Raw genomic sequence first — 18,580 nt, 5'->3', positions numbered from 1 at the left:
ATCAGACTGAGGGCTAAACAAAATAGTGGTGTGCCTTATATATACAACATACCAGAATTCAAAAAGACTTTCTGTTTTTGTTTCTGGGGAATTCTAAATTCGTATGCAGCTAAAAGAAACATTTTCCAATCCACAGAACATAACACACACTTTTTTCAAAGAAAAACAAAGCAACTTTCCTAGAGAAGGAAGTGAGGGCATAAATACATGTTAAAGTGTTGCCATCTGAATAAGTACTTTTAGGACAAAATGCTGTTCCTTTAACATGTCAGTTGATGAAAATGTGGTTTCCACACATTATATTACGAACACAAAAACAAAAACCCAACATCAGGGTCTCAAGAGGGGTGTGGAGTAGAGAATTCACATAGCCAGTGCATTTTGGCCCACTTTTATTTTGTGGCCCCACAATGTAAAGTTCTGAAACACTGTGGGGTCTTTAATAAACATTTTATTTTCTAGCATCCCGAGATGTGGTTTTCCTTTGCTGTGGGTTTAAATTGGGTACTTTCCATGGTTATTTTTTCATTTGTCATTTTAAAAAATCCTAAACAACAAATTTTCGCATCAATCTATAAACCAAGGTCATGAGTTCTCATTTATTTTTCCTGGAAAAACAAAAGGAAGCACATGAGTGCCCTTCAGGGCATCTCCAATGGTGCAGCTCCTGTAGCATGCCATGACTTGCCTCCTGATAAAAGTGAGACTATAGTAAAATGCCTTTGCAGCAACTGCATTCACTGCCTATGAGCATCTGGGCCCAGTTAAAAAAGGCATTACTTTCTTATACAGCCCAGCATGGACGGAAACCAACATGATTTTTAGCAGCCTTCCCCAGCCAGACACCTCCAGATCTTTTGGACTTACACTCCCACCAGCCCTTGCCAGCATGGTCAATGATCAGAAATACTGAGGGCTGTAGTCCAAAGCATCTGGAAGATACCAAGTTTGGTTTAAAGACTGCCTCTTTCTGCATGAAGGTCTGCACTGGTTATGACACTGAGATCAGGCTCTGCTCCATATATCCATGCAGCACAAAAGCATAAATAAATAGCTTGTTTTTAAGCAGTTACTCCTGAAGCTCAGTAATGACCTTCTTCCTCTATGGAAGGGCTGTAAAATCCACTTACTGTATTTTTCCATCTATGAGACGCCCCCATGTATAGGGCGCCCCCCACTTTTCCTACCCATCTCCAGCTAACAAGCTGCTGCCACATGTGTGCCACTTCGCCACCTCCCTGCCCCCCCACGCCGCTTCACTGCCACCCTGCACGCACGCCCCCCTGTACGCCACCCCCCATATATAAGACACACCTTTATTTTTAAGTAAATGTTTTAAAGAAAAAGTAGTGTCTTACACACAGAAAAATACGGTATTCTAACTGTTTTTAGCAACTGATTCAAATGCTCCTAACCTGGAAAAAAAAAAAAGTTTTTTCAATCTGACTCTGGATACACTTAGAGTAATGCAAAAACTGGGGTATGTAATGTCTAAGTAATTACTGGGGTACCTAATGTCCAAATATTTTATACCACACCTCAACTGAGCTATCAGCAAGCCCAAGGTTAGAATGTAAAACAGAAAGCAAAACACAAACACAAAAAGCATAGGTATAATTCCTTCAAATCACAAACGAAAGTGAGATCAATTGGACATGATTTTTGCTGATTCTCCCAGCAATCTTCAAGGCCACCTCCCACACTGTTTCAAAGTATCCACCACCTTCCCGAGGATTTTGGGGTCCCAGGAGCTGAAGAAGGAAAGATGAATTGGCATACAATCTCTGTTGAGCCCTCTTCATCAATAAGCAGTCTGGCTTCATTCCATAGTAAAATATAGCAAGTACCCAATCATTCTCATTGTACTCTAGAAGAGTCCAACTGCCTAATGGTGTGGTGTTTCTCAAAATTATGAAAAAGAAATCAGTGTCGTAATTTTAGACTACAAGAGTGTTAATTCCTGTGTCAAGATTGCTTACTAGGATGAAATATACTCCTGGGGTCCAACAGCCCACTGTGTTGTTTTGTGATGGAGGGTTTGTTCTGTTTCACTTGCTTTTAGATTTATTAGGTATACAGACTTTTAAAACTATTTTTTAAACAGTAAATCACCTCCTGTGCCTCAAACTTGTACAAACGAATGGCATTTACTATGAATTAAATTTCCCAACAGCTTCTCTGTTTTGCTCATTTTCTCTGCCTAACCTATTTGAGAAGTTCCACGGGATAAAATGGACACCAATCAGGTAATGCTACTTTTTCATTCAGTTCAATACAGTAAATTCTACACCTGGCAGCCTAGGAAATTAAGCATAATTAATTAATGAGACGGAGAAGAAATGAATTTCCAAGTATATTTTGAAAAAATCCACACACTAATTATTTTTAACTGCCTATATTGATTTTGATTTACTTTTTTATGCCAATTACTAGTGACACTATTTGTAGGTTTAACTGCAATTACATTTACTTTTATTTTCTAGGAAAAGAATATGAGAGACAGAGCAGAATCCAGCAAAATGTAGTCATGACTGCATCCCATTCAGAATAAATTTGTAACTAAGACTGACATCTTATACATGCATACCTAGCATTAAGTTCCATTAAGATTGAAAGGACTTACCTCTAGGTAGACAGGTACAGGCTTGTACTATGAATTGATTCAGCTGGAAATTTGTCATGACTTATTTTTCTGGATTGTATCCAGTGAATTTATTTTCCTTAAAAAACACAAACCAAAAAATGTCCTACCTGGTCTATCTTGTCTGGTTCTTTTTTATCTGTCTGTAGAAGGTGACAGTTTTCTCTTGCCAGTTTCTGGACAAGTTCAAGACGTCCAATATCCTCTCGTTCTTGCAGCTTGCACATAACTCCTGCCTTGAGAGTTGGAGGGAAAGCGAAGAGATACTTAAACCCACAATCCCAGGACATTACACTCATAAACTATTAACCTTAACAAAAAGACATCTCCATCACTGTTTAACTCTACAGCTTTCTGCTGAGTAGAATGGTAGTTGATTCTTGGAGGAAAAGGGTGGCAGAAAGTCTCACAATTCTTTCATGCTATGCTATCTGCTTAGCAAAATGAAGGCAATGTAAACTAAATCAGCTGCTATTATGGTTGCGACTGATATGCTAGCAATGCATTTGTTCCCGTCAACTTATTTCCTGTTACATAAGAGAACCATAGCAAGAGGTTAGAAATCCATGGGAAAGTTAGCCAAGAACAGCCCTGGAAAAGGATGGAGAGCAAGAGAGTCATCCCTAAAAATAACAGCATAAGCTTCTATTTCTCACACTCCACCCTCCTTTGTAAGCATGAAATATAGCCTTTGAGGCATGTTAAATGGAAAGGATAGCAAGCAAATACATATCAAATAAGTCGTACATTGCTTGACACATGATGGAACTAGAAAAAGTATAAAAGCAAATGAATTTGGTTGTACCAATGTTATGCCTACTTAGAGCAGACCCATTAAAATGAATGGCACAAGTTAGACTAACATTGGATTATAAGCATTATTTTGTGGTTATTATTCTGCCAAGTACTCAAGCAAGACAGCTAACATAACATTTGATTTTTACATAAATGAATTAAGTTATATGTGTCTGTATAACTTACTGCAAATGGCGACAGAGGGAGTGGAATATATATGCATGTTCCTGTATTCATGCTCTTATCCCAAGTCAGGGTTATCTACTCAACTGTCACCAGTTTTATCATTCTTATGCAGAGTGTAGCAAGTCAGAGACATTACAATACCAAATCAATGCATCACTCCTGAGTACTTACAGAACTGATCATGTCAGATAACCCAAGAAAACATAACATTATAAGCAATTCTCTCTCATATATATAGTCTGAGTTTGCATGACACAACAACCCAGTGTGGGTGACAAGCCATGGTGGGTTTTTGTGACATGTGAACACAAACCATTTCCCACAGGGTAGTTTGTTTCAAGGCAACAAGCCAACCTAACCTGGAAGGAGTTATTCTACCATCAATGGGTTGCCATGTCATTTGAATTCCATGAAATATTGTTACCACCTGATAAACAAGTAAAAGATACTCTTCAACACTATGAAGATGAAAAGTATGCTTATTGCAGCGCAAATGTTAACCAAGCAAAAACAAACTGGCACTTCTTGGTTGCATGAGTATTCACCACCCTAAATTAATAATTGGTAAAAGCACTCTTTTTACCAATTACAGCCGCAACTCTTCTTGGGTAAGTCCATGTAAGTTTTGTGCATCTGGATGCTGCAATGTTTTTCGATTTTTCTTGGCATAGCTACTCCAGCTCAGTCAGGTTGGTTGGGAACCACTGATGAACAACTTTCAAGTCTTGCTACAGATTATCAACTGGGTTGAGGTCTGAGCTTTGACTAGGCCATTCTAAGACATTCAGTTTCTTAATTTTAAACCACTTCAGTGTTACTCTGGCTGTGAGTCTGAGGTTACTGTCATGGTAGAAGGTGATCCTTTGCTCCAATTCCTGGTCCCTTGCTGACTGAAACAAGTTTTCTTCTAGAACTGATCTGTACTTGGCTCCATCCACCTTGGCTCCATCAATCCTTCCCAGTTTCCTAGTCCCTGCAAAAGAACTCACAACATGATGCTGCCACCATCATGCCTCTCTGAGGGGGTGCTCTTTCGGTTGCTTTGTGCCACACATAAGTTAAGTCTTAGTCTCATTAGATCAGATAAACTTTTCCTGTGATTGCTGTGTCTCCCACAATGCTTTTTACAAATTCCAAAGAGGCTTTCATATTAGTTTGCATAAGTAATGCCTTTCTTCTTACCATTCTTCCATAAGGGCCAGCTTTATGGAGAGTCTGGGTGACAGCTGTCCTAAGGGCACACTGCAGCTTATGGCTCTCTCCAGCTTCTTCAATATTGCCAGTGACTGCTTTGTTGCTTCCCTGACTGATGTCCTCCTTACCCTTGTCACTGAGTTTTGGTGGACAGTCTTCTTTAAGCAGAGTCACAATGGACGCATATTCTTTCCATTTTCTGATGATGCTCCAAGGGAAGTTCCTATTTGGTCTGAGTTTGGTTTGGTTTTCTCTTGATAACCCAACCACAATTGGTGCCTCTGCCCAACTTTATCTTGGAGTTGTTTTGAAATGTCCATGGTCTCCACAGGAAGCTGTTGTTTAGATATCCTCTCCAACAAATTCTGGGCCTTCTAAAAACAGGTGCATTTAATATGAGATCATCTGGCACTGAAATTACACAAAGGTGGACTCCATTGAAGTACTTGACTTACATCGCAGGACTTCCGGAGGCAGTGGGTTGTTCCACCAGAGCTCATTTAGGGCAAAAGGGTGAATACCTATGTAGCCAGGAAGGGCCCATTTGTTTTTGTTAACTTATCTGCCAAAGTAAACATTTTGCATCTTCACTATATAGACCATCTTCTGTACATTAAGTAATAACAATGCTAATTAAATGTATTTTAACTCTAGGTTGTAACGCAACAAAATGTGAAAATATCAAACTGGGGTGAATACTTCTGCAAGGCACACTACATACATGTAGTGTGAAAACTCATGTTGAAAACCCTCCACAAACACAATAGTATGCACACATAAAGCCTCTTCTAACCTTTTACCCAGTGCAGGAATGTCGGCTTTAGAGCCACTTATTACTACTGCACTGGACCTCTACATGCTTGTTCTATGTGTAAATCCAAATATGAGATGGAGATTACAGAGTAAGACACTAGTTAAAATAAAAGGGTAAAATATTACACTCACAGCAGCACAGTATGAAAGAGAAATTACTTGCTCCTGTAGTTTTTGCAATAGTCATGGCCCACAATGTTGAGTGTGCACTTTTAACTGTAAAGCTAGTCCTGGAAAACATGTCCCTAGAGAAAAGCTGTAACACTGATAAATGAATAAGCTAGAAGTGACATGAAGATGAAATACTGGATCCCCAGGGAAATAGAAGGCAAATAACTTTCATCACATTCAACACAAAATATTACGAAGCAAGAGGGTAATTCTAGCTTTCCTCCACACAAACTCTTGTTGGCTTTAGAACAAGTGAAAAAATGTCATCTCTGTTTGAATGTGAATTTCACCAACAAATCCATAGATGAACATCTATCAAATAATAACAGATAACAGTAAGCCATTCATTTGGTTTGGCCTGCCAAGTGCAAGAGGACCCTCTGACATTTTGGCATCTGATCAGAAATCCAACAGGAGGGTTAAAAGAATCTGCTCTGTACTTGGAAAGACAATAATGCTGTCTGGTTTGCTGAGTGATTATAAGCACATTTGGTGAGTCACCACTTGGTAAATGGTTAACTACATTTAGCAACACATTTCCCTGGAGGAAAACCCACCACCACCCAGTAGTGTTATCATATTATCCAAGCTAGAAACAGTTGTATATACTTTTACCTGGTCCTGTCTCTTTTGCTTCATTTCAATACCTCAAACAATTTCCATGAAGTAAAAATTGGAGCATGAGCTAATACAAACTTCCAATATTTGTGAATGTTCAAAGTAGCTTCCAGACTACTGGACTGTCACTGAAATTAAATTACTATTGTTTTCTATAATCCATCCATATAAGCTTATTAGCATCCAGCTTATTAGAATAGATGAATACTTAATAAATTCTTTTGTTTTTAAATTTTGAATGCCAAAACCTTGAAATGAGCATTCACTAAACTAATTATGATACCAAGCAGAACCAGCCTAATGGGAAAATTTACAGATATGAAAAGAAACTAAATCATTTTGACTGCTAGCTAATAAACTTTTAGGCTGCAATTCTATGCATATTTAGACAGATAAAAAATCCTACAGCTCCCAGCATGGATGGCTCAGTTTGTGAATTTTTTAACATTTTATGTTCCCCTAATATGAGCACTTTTGTACCAAATTTACATAATGCACACATTTTAAAAGTATTATTCCCAAATGCAATGTGTTTTGTACGCTATGCACATTAATACAACCATTTCTGTGTGCATTCTTTCCTTTTAGTGATTGGAGAACCTTGTGGCAAAATTCAGAGAGACGTGAACATTCAAGTCTTACTGTGTTTTGGCTTATGCACTGTTTCACAAAGTGCAAATTAGAGTCATGAAGTTGGAAAGTACCCTGGAAATTATTTAGTTGAGTCCCTGCTCAATTCAGGCTTTGCAACACAGGTGCAGCATTCCTGAGAGAGGACCGTCTATGTTTGCTTAAGTATCTCCAGCAAAAGTATTCTAACTCCCCAGGCAGTTATTCCACTGCTGTACAGTTCCCACTGTTTAGAAGTTTTTTCTAAAAGAAAAAGAATTTGCTTCCCTGTAACTTCCAGTGACTGGTTCTAACCTTGTCCTCTGGAGCAACAGAGAACAACTCTGCTCCATATTCTGCATGACAGCCTTCACTTGGGCTCAGTGCCAAATCTGTTTCCTAGGGCCCTATTCTGCATTGCTCTGGGTGTTCTTTCCTTAATTGCCAGGGAGACCATTTTCAAGTGTAATTGCAGTGGGGAAGCAAAGGATCCCCAAATGCTGCAAACCTACCACCCAATCCTCAATATCTTCCTACATGGCAATTAAACTTAGAAAGGACTTTTTCCATAGGTTTGAGATGACCCAGATCAGACTGTAAATTGATTTAATATTTTGAGACTTTTCTGATGAGCAATTCTTTGACTGGATTCACCTCCTGTAAAATTTAAAAAAATTCATGCAGTCATTTTTAAATTTGCATATTCAAATAAATCAGCATACGAAAACATTTGCAGATGTATGTCACCTGACCTCTTCACTATGTAATTCATGTGTTCATGCTAATTCACAATTTAGTTAATGAGGGAACCAAAGTGCTTTTTGAGGAGATGTAAATGCCATAAAGCTATGTAGGAGTAATAAAAAGGCCTTACCTCGCAAGCAAGTAGTTATGACGCAGATGAACACCAACCTGTATTCATCAGAACATTTATTTTATTTATTTCTCTCTCACTCTGTCACACACACTCACAGCCCTCCTGCCTTTTTTCCTTCAAGGATGACAAGGCAACTTACATAATTCTCCCCCTCCTCTTAAATTTAACTTCACAACAACCCTGTGAGGTAGCCTGAGAGTCTGTGACTGGCCCGAAGTCACCCAGTCAGTATTGTGGCCAAGTGAGGACTAGAATCCAAATCCTTGAACTCCAGTCCAACACTCTGACCACTGTACCATACTGGCTCTCATATAGGATTTTGTGGTTGTGGTTTTCTCACGTCTACAGGTTATGACACCACTATGCAAATATGCAACAGCCATGTAACTACCATCATATAACAGATTCACTAGACATGTCTATAGCTTCCAGTTCCCCACCACCACCCTGCCAACACCACAAGATCGACTGAGCAGCTTTGGAAGCTACACTCCAACTCACTGTGAGCGATTTAATCAATTGTGGGCTGCAGCTTCCACAGATGCCAGGCTGTTTTCTCACTTGGAGCTTGCTCTGCCCTGCTAATTCAGCAAGTTTAGGATATAAGAGCCACTATGGTATAGTGGTTAATTCCTCCTTAATTCCTTCTCCCACATGGGGCTCAAAAGAAACAAACCTTCATTGGTGATTGTTGGGGGTTGCTGGAGGGTGTCCTTTTTACCCCCCCCCCACCCAATGCATGTGAGAAAGGGAGAGATAGGCCCCCAGGAGATATTTAAACCACCCACAGCTGCATGCAGCCATCCTGATTCAAACTGAGGGCCAATGCACTTCTCTGGAAGCCAACAATACATGCAGTTAAGCCTTGTAATTTACACTGGCTGCTCACCAGCAACAGCAGGCTATGGAACTGTTGCACAAACCTGGGGAGTAAGCCACACAACAACCATCTCCGCAACTGTCTCAGGCAACATTTTAATACAATGGTCATGTTATCAGAAGGTTATTTGCTTGCTTTACTCTCCAGTGAGATATATGCTATCCTATGAAAATAACCACCTTCGTAGGACAAACAGGTCAGTCTAGATAAGAGGAAAAAACCAAAAACAAACACAGGTCTGATGTGCAAAATGGCATGACTCATAAACTGCTGGGTGAATAGTTCCGAATCCCATATTCTGCCGTCAACCTGAAAAAGTGCCCAGAATTCCAAAAAAAGATTTCAAAGATGGCTCTGGCTATGTTTTGTTTGAATCGGGACTGTGGATATCTTTTCTATTATGTGTTATATTAGCAGGGTATTGTCCTAGTGATTTCTGATGTGAATAGCTAGCACTATTCTTAACTTATATACATTTGACTCCTACAAAGAAATCTGTGCCAGTGTTATAACCAAACATTTCATGAACATCTGACGCCACATTTTTACATTTTGCTCTGTGTGTGTGTTTGTGTGCAGCATGTGCATTTGTGTGGGGCTAGGGGTTGGGATGGAGGAACTGAGGATACCATTTAATGCATCTAACGAAGCGGGCTCTAGTCCATGAAAACTCCTATCAAAATACATCTGTTAGCCCTTAAGGTGCTATAAGAATCTGTTATATTATGTGTACAAGAGACCAAAAACAAACAAACAAACAGTGAAGCCAAATTCTATTAAGAAAAGTGGTTACACAAAATGTTTAGTAATTGTCACCAATACATGACTGACTATCACCATGGAATCTGAGAAAAGCAGTTATGCCCACATTCAAGGCAGAAAAATCAATTGAATATCCTACCTCTACACCACTCAATTTCAGAAATCAAACCTTGTATCAGAGTGCAGTGAGTAGATCTCACAAAAAATTCAATCATCAGATTGCAGAAAACTCAGCATCAACAGTCAGAATCAAATAATTGCTTATCATGTTTAGTTGCATTACATCTTTCTTTTCAAAACCAAGTGGCATATTAAAAAGAAGATTCAACAACCTTAACTTTAATCTCTTTGTACCTGTGCATCACAGTCATCCTTCTGAGCTCCTTGTCCTTCTGATTCCTCATTGCTGTTTTCATCAGTTTGACTAATTTCTAAATTTAAAAGAAATGAAGAAGCATATGTAATATGGGCTTCAGACACAAACATAGTGAAAGCCAACTAATTCATTCCTAAGATAATGTAGCCTAGGGTAGAGCAATATTAATACTGCATATACTTTACTGGAAAACTGAATAAGGTTAAAAACAGATCTTGTATATGGTACAGCCACATCACAGCAGGGTCTTGTTAGCTTCTCAGTTACGGAAAGAGTATCATCAATTTCAACTGCAAATTTTGGAGAATGTAGTAAAGCAAATGAAATCTATTTTCCAAAATATTAAATAGGTAAGCACCAGTAACATGGGTTTTCCAGGAAAAGTGGAACCAGAAAGTTTTCCAGTACTCTAAATCTTGTTATCTGTTTTAGCATGTTTGACTCATATTTACTTCACAGTCCCCAAAACACATTCTCCTTTAATAAGCTCACATATGATCTTATATTAAGTAAGCCTATTTAAAAATGTAATCCATGTCAATTTTATGTTATTTCAAACACACATTATGCAGGACTGCAAGAAAAATGTTTTCAAGTCAGCATAATGTCTCTAAAATATGTCACTTTACACAGTAGTAAATTATTTTTCCGAGAAAGTTTTCCCTCTACATGTTTAAAACTTACCAAAGAAATGGGGAATTTGTGGCATGCTAGATGCTGTTGCAATGCAACATCTGGAATCCCTTACTATTGACTATTCTGGTTAGAGCTGAAGAGAGTTGCAATCCTAAAAGACCTAGAAGGCCAGATGTCTCTTGCCTTACCATATCCCCGTACAAAGTCTCTTACTTCAGCTATAGCTGCAGTTAACTATGTGAATCCTCTAGAGTCTTATAGATTGCCCAAGGAGTTCCAAATTCAGGTGATGATACTTCTGAGAACACCCTGCGCTGCTGTGGAAACATTTACATAACCAATAGAACCAGCGTAGAAAGCTATGCTAGGTATTTTAGCCACGGAGAGAAGGAACACCACAAGATTGGCAGAAACTATTCCACTCCAGACTGAGGAAACAGAAGGTACTGATGGGGCTCAGCAGGAGAGTAGTAACTTGGTCAGCTCACTGTGGAGCTGGGTATATTCAGGATGAATACAGGACACGTAACAGCAGCATAAATAGGCTGTTGCTCCATGTTCTTAGCCATCTGGAGACTTAATTAGTCCTGCTGTCAAGATTATACTTTCTGGCTCCACATCTTCAGAAGACACTGTTGGCACTTAAATTATCAGTGTCCTGTACTGCAAGTGCTCACTTTTGCAGAGCTGGAGTTGATCCTGGAATTCCTGAAGATATTGTAGTAGAAAATACCCACAGCTGGGATTTCTAAATAAATATTCTAGGAGCTGAGGATGGGATCAGAGCTACTGCAGGCCATGCAAATGAAAACTTCAGTGCCTTCTGGGACTCCCCTCCCATGAGAGGAGCTGTCTAGGAATGGTTCCAGTATCAAATCTTCCTCAAACGGTAACCCTCAGCCCCTCTGAAAGTAGAGGGTTTAGACCTCTGGACCATGAGAAAAATAATTGTAGTCCAGTCACTGCATATCTTGGTAATATTTAGGAGGAAAATCACAGAAGAGAAAGCTCTCTAGTCCTAATGGTTATATGCTCCCTCCAATATCAGAGGCAGTATGCCTTTGTATACATTGGTTGCAGAGGAACATGGCCAAGAGGGTACTCTTGCACTCATCCCTACTTGTGGATTTCCTCACAGGCAGCTGGTTGGACACTCTGTGAACAAAATGGTGGGCTAGACAGAACCCTGGCCTGACCCAGCATGACTTTTCTGAGGTTTACCTTACTGCATCCTGAGGAGGAGGCTCCTATCTTGAGAAAAATAATGGAGTGGGGAGAAAATAACTACTTAAATCTAGAAAACAGAGCTGTCGATATGAGCTTCCCAGCAGAAACACACACTACCATGGTGTATGTACCTGTCTTGTTTACCCTAGTTGGAAAAACACTGGGTCGAACAGGTCAGTTTTGATTGAAGAAACAGCTTGGGAAAGGGGGTTGTCCCTTGGTTTGTTGTTCCCCAAACCAGTTCAAACACCATCACATAGCTAGATTTTTTAAATAAAATATATATGTTTTTATTTCATTTCTGTATCAACCAATTGCTAAATTATCTGGGCAGTTCACAGCAATACAATAAGAAACACAAACCATCACACAATAAAATAGCTTGGTATTTCAATATACAAAAGTTAAAACATTTTGGCCAGCTAACACTGTTTTTATACAGCTGAAATGACATAGAAGCCCCCAACCCATGCCATTGAATGCTCCAGGGAAGAGAGCAGTCCTAATTGGCACCAAAGTTGGCCTCAGACATTCCCATAATCAGAGGGTCACCATTGAGAAGACCCCCATCCCCTTATTGCGTTCCTCCAGGCCCCACACATAGATGGCACTAAAAGGAAGACCTCAGATGTTAATCATAGTGTCTGGATAGATTCAGGCTGGGAGAGCCACTCCATTAGATACTGCAACCCCAAGCCATGTATCAGGCGACTGGATCACAGATTTCTCACACCATTTATCATTTGACATAAGATGCATAAAATTTAACATGTTAAACAGATGCATCTACAGCACAACCCACATGTGCAACCACAAAGTATTTTCTATCTCTAATAAACTCAGCCTCTCTGTGTCTGACACTTTAAATCCTACTGTACCATTTTCAGCTAGGCTTAGCTAGCCTAATTAAACCTAGTTAATATAGTTAAGTCTAGGCTTAACTTCCCCTCTTTACAAAAAGTAAATCTAAAACAGAGTGTCCAGAAAGCAAATTTTCAAGTTCTACACATCTTCAAGAAACAGCAATAACATATTGGTCAGCTACTGTGCAGCTTGGAGTTAAAGCATTCGATCAATCAAAGGTTTGACAGAGTCATGTAAGCAAAAAGTCAAGACTCTGCTCCTATGAGCTGAATTTTTCCATCTAGAAATGGAGAGGGAGCAAAGGTAATGGTAATATGCCAATAATATGCATGAATAAACCTCGATATTCCAATTAAGCTTAGAATCTTTAGAGAATGGCTGTTAGGCCAAAAGCTCATGGAAAGGGTAGAAGATTTTAAAAGAAGAAAGCTAGCATTGTGTAGCTCAGCGTCTCTCATCATGATATCCTCCAAATGTTTTGAACTACAATTCCCATCAGCCCCAGCCAGCACAGCCAGTGGTCAGGAAAATTGTGGGCTCGAGTCCAAAAATATGGAGTAAGATAATGCAGATGTTCTGGGAGAAAACAGAAGTAATTAAGAGGCAGCAAGTGTGAAGTCACTAAAAGGACAAAGAAAACCCTATAGCAAGCAGCCAAAGGGCGATCAGAGCTGAAGGAGCAAATCATACAGAACCGTACCTTTGTTGTCTCCTTCCCTGTGAAAGTCCCCCAGTTATGGAACAAGTGCCTCACTGAAGCCTGCCTAGCTCCAGTAAATGAACACTGGCCCCAAGACATTTAATAGCATTTAATGGCTTTTCATGGCATAAGGGGATAGCATAAGTCAGCCTTTTCCTCTCTTATCAGGACTACTTAATGTTTTAATAGCTCAAAGGGTTTTGATTTGTTTTAAATTTTGCAGAGAATTTTACGCTGTTGCCCTTGTATTTGTATTCTGTATTATATATTATTATTTTGTATACCTTGTTAACTGCCCAGAGAACTTCAGCAACTGGGCAAAATGGCACTGAAATAAATAAATAGTATTTTTAGAATATTGCCATCTTTTTGAAATTGCTCCATTTTTGGTGCAAAAGTATCTATAATCTTATGAGAACATTATATTAGGTGTTATTTGATGCTGGAGTTAAGAATTCATGAACATCCCCATGAACTCAAGCATATTAAGCAAACAAATGTACAGCACAAATATTCTGTTTAATTTATCTCATAAAGTATTGACACTAATAATTTCTCATTTTCTGGCACTTATCTTTATGCCTATTTTGTTCAAAGAGGTCTAACACTCCACACACGTTGGGAAAACCACCATAGGCCACGTACAGACAAAATAGCCATCCAGCATTTTCTAACAAATCCTGGCTATGAAGAAGCTACATAGTAGTACATGTGCTCTCACTTGGCTCTCTAGCTAGAGTAAGTAGATAAACCAGAAACAGCCTGCATTGCATATTGTCTAAATCCAGGATCCTGGTTTCCACATGCTTTACAAACCAGGATCAGAAACCAGGATCAGAAACCAGGGTTTGTTAGCTTATAAATGTAAGTTCATGTTAAAAGGGCGGAATGGGAAAATGCTAGAAAATCTCAATTATCCGAACATTCCCTCAAAATCTGACATGCCTGACAAGTTCTGGATTAAAGCCAACAACAGCAATAAAAACTTCTACAATGCCAACAAGCCAGGCTCCTATATTCATCCGCAGCAGAAAGAAAAGGAAACCACTCCTATTATTGAAACACAAAAGCTGTGTTTATTAGAGCCACACATCTGTTCAATATTGCACACACAATGTGAACAGGGTACAAAGGCTGCAGTTAAGTTTATTACTACCACACCCCATTTCTACCTATAGTATTTCTCCTGTTTTACCCATGAAAAGGTTCACCATGAATAAAAGAATGTGAGGATGTTAAATGTGTAGTAACTTGCTTAAGCACAGTTCCAAATGTGTCCATCAGTAATAAGCCTAAGCAGTTCACAATGCTGATTTTTTAACAGTCACTTAAAGATCAGGAGGTTATGCCTTGATTTCATTTCCTTATTCCCTTGCGGGCAGCAGAAAAGATTTTTCCTTCAAGATTTTCTATAAACCAATATTAAAGGAAAGGCTTCCTCTAGGAGGGAGGCTGTGTATATTTATACACAAAGGGGATTATCGTTCTTGCTAAGTAAGGCTTATTTAATTTCTTCAGGGCTCTCTCAATGAGAAAAACAACCTACTCTGACCTTAATAGAAGATTCACTTAAGATGGACAATTATCATGCATCATTTGTTGCGGCTGAAATTAAGATTGGTTTAGCATTTCCATTATTAATACCTGCTTTTCAGTAGTTTACCACTCAGAATTCTTTTCTATATTGTAATCTGACAAACAGACCCTCCCATAAAAAGCTGGTTTTCCAGAAGAGAAATCACTTATGAATCACTGGAAAGGAGACCAAAGAGGACCAGTTTGCCTTTGCTTACTTAACTTTTGTTCTGCAATATCTGTCACCTTCACGGTGTTGAGCATTTTGTGTATATCAAGTGGAAACAATGCCAATTTAATTTATTTCAATGCCAGATTGTAATACAACATGTGGAAAGTCAAAGTGAAATGAATACATCCGCAAGCCAATATAATTACCTATAGTACTGATTAACTTCCCATAATGTTTAATTTACGGGACTTGGATTTTAAAAAACAATAGTGGGACTCAGGGAAATTGTGGCTACCCAGCCAATAAAAAAGAATGTGGAACAGATTAATGGCAAACAGAGATGACTCGTTGCCCCTGACTGTATAGCAGTGTGCCTACTATGATACATGAAGCATAGCTGTTCCAAAAGTACAAGTTTAACTGAAAATGCAATTAATAGTGAATCCCACTGTGTACTTATTCTTGAGGTAATTTAATATCCTTTTTATCCCCATTATATGTGTGTGCATATATAGAGAAAGAATACATACCTTTGACATTTCTTCCGTTCAGAAGACACACTGGCCTTCCTTCAGCTTGGTAAAATGTAAGAATAGCTTGCATCCAAAGGTCTCATCAACATATTTTAAAGTTTAATATTACCATACAGCATAAGCATGACTTCTCAATATTTATGTTTCTCTGCATATTTATTAAAATATTTATTTTTCTCATAGGTCCTCCAGGATGGCTTCAAGATAGGACTTAGAATCCTGCATAATTGCTTATGGCATGCGCTTTTTGTGCTACATGTAGCTAGGAACACATTTAGTAGTTTAGAAAATTAAGCTGATCTTTCCCTAAGTAAAATTGATGAAGAACCAGATAGTGTTTAGCTGTGGGATTTTCTATTGTACTGTGCACTTTTTTTAATTACTACTTCTGGTTGGAAAGATAAACTTCTCAACACAAACCAATGAATTATGGTCAACACATTGTGCAGCCAAATAGACTGCAACAATAAAGCTGAGGAAGGTGTGAACTTCCTCCTTCTCTCTTTATAGGGTGTTAACAATTAACATTAACATTGGCCATTTGGAGCTGAATGATTAAGCGGATATACTAAGCATAAACCAGTTCCCTTGTTGGTAAAGTTGAAAAGCTTCCCAGAGCTCTTCAGACCCACACAAAAACCCACAGCATTCCATCAACTGCAGGATTACAAACTGTTTAAGACTAAAGGATTGTAATGGTTTAGGGGAAAGCCAATGGACACCTGAGAAAGAGGCTCTCTCCACAGCCCAGACCTCAAGCTGTGAATTTTAGTGTAGTTTGCAGATCACCCCAGTCATCAAGCCTCACCCATTCACTGCCATCTGTGCCAGAGACTGCCCCTCCACTGATGGGAAAATGTTGCTGCTTTGCAATCACAGCATGGGAATGTCATGTTTTATTATTTCTCCCAGTCTTTCCCAAGAGCACAAATTTACCTGTCTCTCCTGTGCCAAAAGTGGGAAGGATGCTGGCAAGGGTCAGTTCAAGGCTCAATAGTGATGGATGACACTGCCAAATGGAAAGTATAGCCCTCCCCCTTCTTTAGTACGCCTTTCCAGAAAAATCTTCTTTTATGGTACACCTGAATTTTGCATATCTTTCACATAAAGCCAGTGAGGTATAGTGACTCAGAGTACTAGAATGGTACCTAAGAAATCTGGGTTCTAATTCCCATTCAGCCATAAAACCCACTGGGTGACTTTGGCCAGTCACAGACTCTCAGTCTAATCTACCACACAGGGTTGTTGTTGTGAAAATAAAATGGAGAAGAGGTGAACCTTGCCACTTCCCTTGGGTTTCTTGCAATAGGAAGAAAGGCAGATTATATAAATAAAATGCAATGTAGTGTAATTTTTTTATTCTAACATTCATTTTCCCCTGGTCTTTTGTGAGTGATTAACCAACTGTATGTACAGTCTCATCTTGTTGATTTCCTAGTAAATCACTGCTCTTGGTGGCTGCTTCCCTTGTCAACTGAAACATACAAGGAAACTGACAAGGAAAGACTGCACCTAACAAAAAGTTGCAATGCAAAGAATACTGGAATATGTAGAGGGGCCAAGGCTGGAGGACTGAGAAGGAAAGATGCAATGCCAATCAGTCCCACATTGATTCATCTTAAGGAGCAAACCATCACCCCACTATAGCATATTCCACAGAATAGCTTAGCAAAGCTTAGTAAAAAAGATAATATTTATGTGCTGAAGATGTATAATCTTTTTTAAAATAAAAACTGCAAGCCTTTCCCAACCTTGTCTTCTGTAGAACTTATGGACCAACTCTCATCATCCCCAACCAACAGAGCCAATGGTCAGAAATTCTAGGAAATGGAATCCAAAACACTCAGAAAGCTGCTAAACCATGCAAAAACAAAGTGGCAAAGTTGCACAGGATTAGGTTAGCAATGGTTTGAGAGATATGGGATAACCAATGAGTTTGGGGGTATATAATTTATTTTAAAATGGAGGGTGGTAAATAAAAAAGAGAAGCAAGACCACTAAATCAGCAACACACATGTTTGAGCTGTGGTTAAGTTCCATCCTAAGGTTAAGGTCTTCCTTTGCCCCAGCTATGAGTATATTTTGAAAAAAACTAAATGCACTCAAAATATCCTTACACAGGTGTGCGAATCAGTTGAACAACAGTAATAATAATAAAAAGTTTACCAGAAGGGAAGTGGAAAAACAATCATTAAGAGAAGAAAATCCATTGATCCTTCCTTTGCTAAAATGCACAAGTGAACAAAACTGTTAAGGATGATGGTTAAAACTTTAAACTTACGCTACAGGCTTCAAAGTTACCCCCCATGCTTTCCAACATCTACATGAAACCACTAGGAATGATAACCAGGAGCTTTGGACTGAAGCATCATCAGTATGCTGATGAGACTCAGCTATAACTCTTGTTTTTATCTGACCCAGGTATGGCACCCTCTACCCTCAACTGGTGTCTGGAATTGGTAATGGATTGGATGAGGACCAATTAGCTCAATCCTGGTAAGATGGAAGTACTGCTGGAAAGTATAATTCCATTTCAACTTGGAGAGTGTAAACCTGTCTTGGACAGGGCTGCACTCTCCCTAAAGGACAAGGCTTGTAGTCTGGGGGAGCTTCTGGCCCTTGAGTTCTGCCTGACTGCCCAAGTTGGACTCAGTTGCCAGCAGCACCTTTTTATCAGCTCCAGCTGATTTAGCTACTCATTATTCCTTATGCCATGCAAGCTTCTCGAGTTTTTAATATCTGGTTGCCCTCTGCAGCTGTATCTCTCCTCTATGCTGGGTTCAACCCAGCAGTAACTGCCTATACCAAGTTTACAAATATCACTGATGCTAGCTCTTTCCACTAGAACGTTCTCTAGTGCCCTCAATTATTATGATGTATAATTTAAATCAATTTAAATATAAATTACCTCAGCATAATGTTATGCTTTTAAATTGACAAAAATATGCAGT

General features: G+C 39.1%; 1 protein-coding gene across 1 annotated transcript in view; it reads right to left on the bottom strand.

Annotated features, from left to right (window-relative positions):
• Nucleotides 1-18,580, bottom strand: part of RAPGEF5 (Rap guanine nucleotide exchange factor 5) — a 126,110-nt gene that overhangs the window by 92,239 nt on the left and 15,291 nt on the right. The window contains exons 3-4 of the mRNA XM_044428438.1: nucleotides 9,901-9,977; nucleotides 2,752-2,877 (exon numbers count right to left, since the gene is read on the bottom strand). Of these exons, the coding sequence (XP_044284373.1) occupies nucleotides 2,752-2,877; nucleotides 9,901-9,977 (203 nt within the window). The remainder of the gene's footprint in view (nucleotides 1-2,751; nucleotides 2,878-9,900; nucleotides 9,978-18,580) is intronic.

The sequence above is a fragment of the Varanus komodoensis genome, unplaced genomic scaffold, assembly GCF_004798865.1.
Source record: "Varanus komodoensis strain SLA01 unplaced genomic scaffold, ASM479886v1 scaffold2, whole genome shotgun sequence".
NCBI classification, from domain to species: domain Eukaryota; kingdom Metazoa; phylum Chordata; class Lepidosauria; order Squamata; family Varanidae; genus Varanus; species Varanus komodoensis.
Note: the sequence above shows the minus strand (reverse complement) of the source record. Positions and strands in the feature narration are given on the sequence as shown.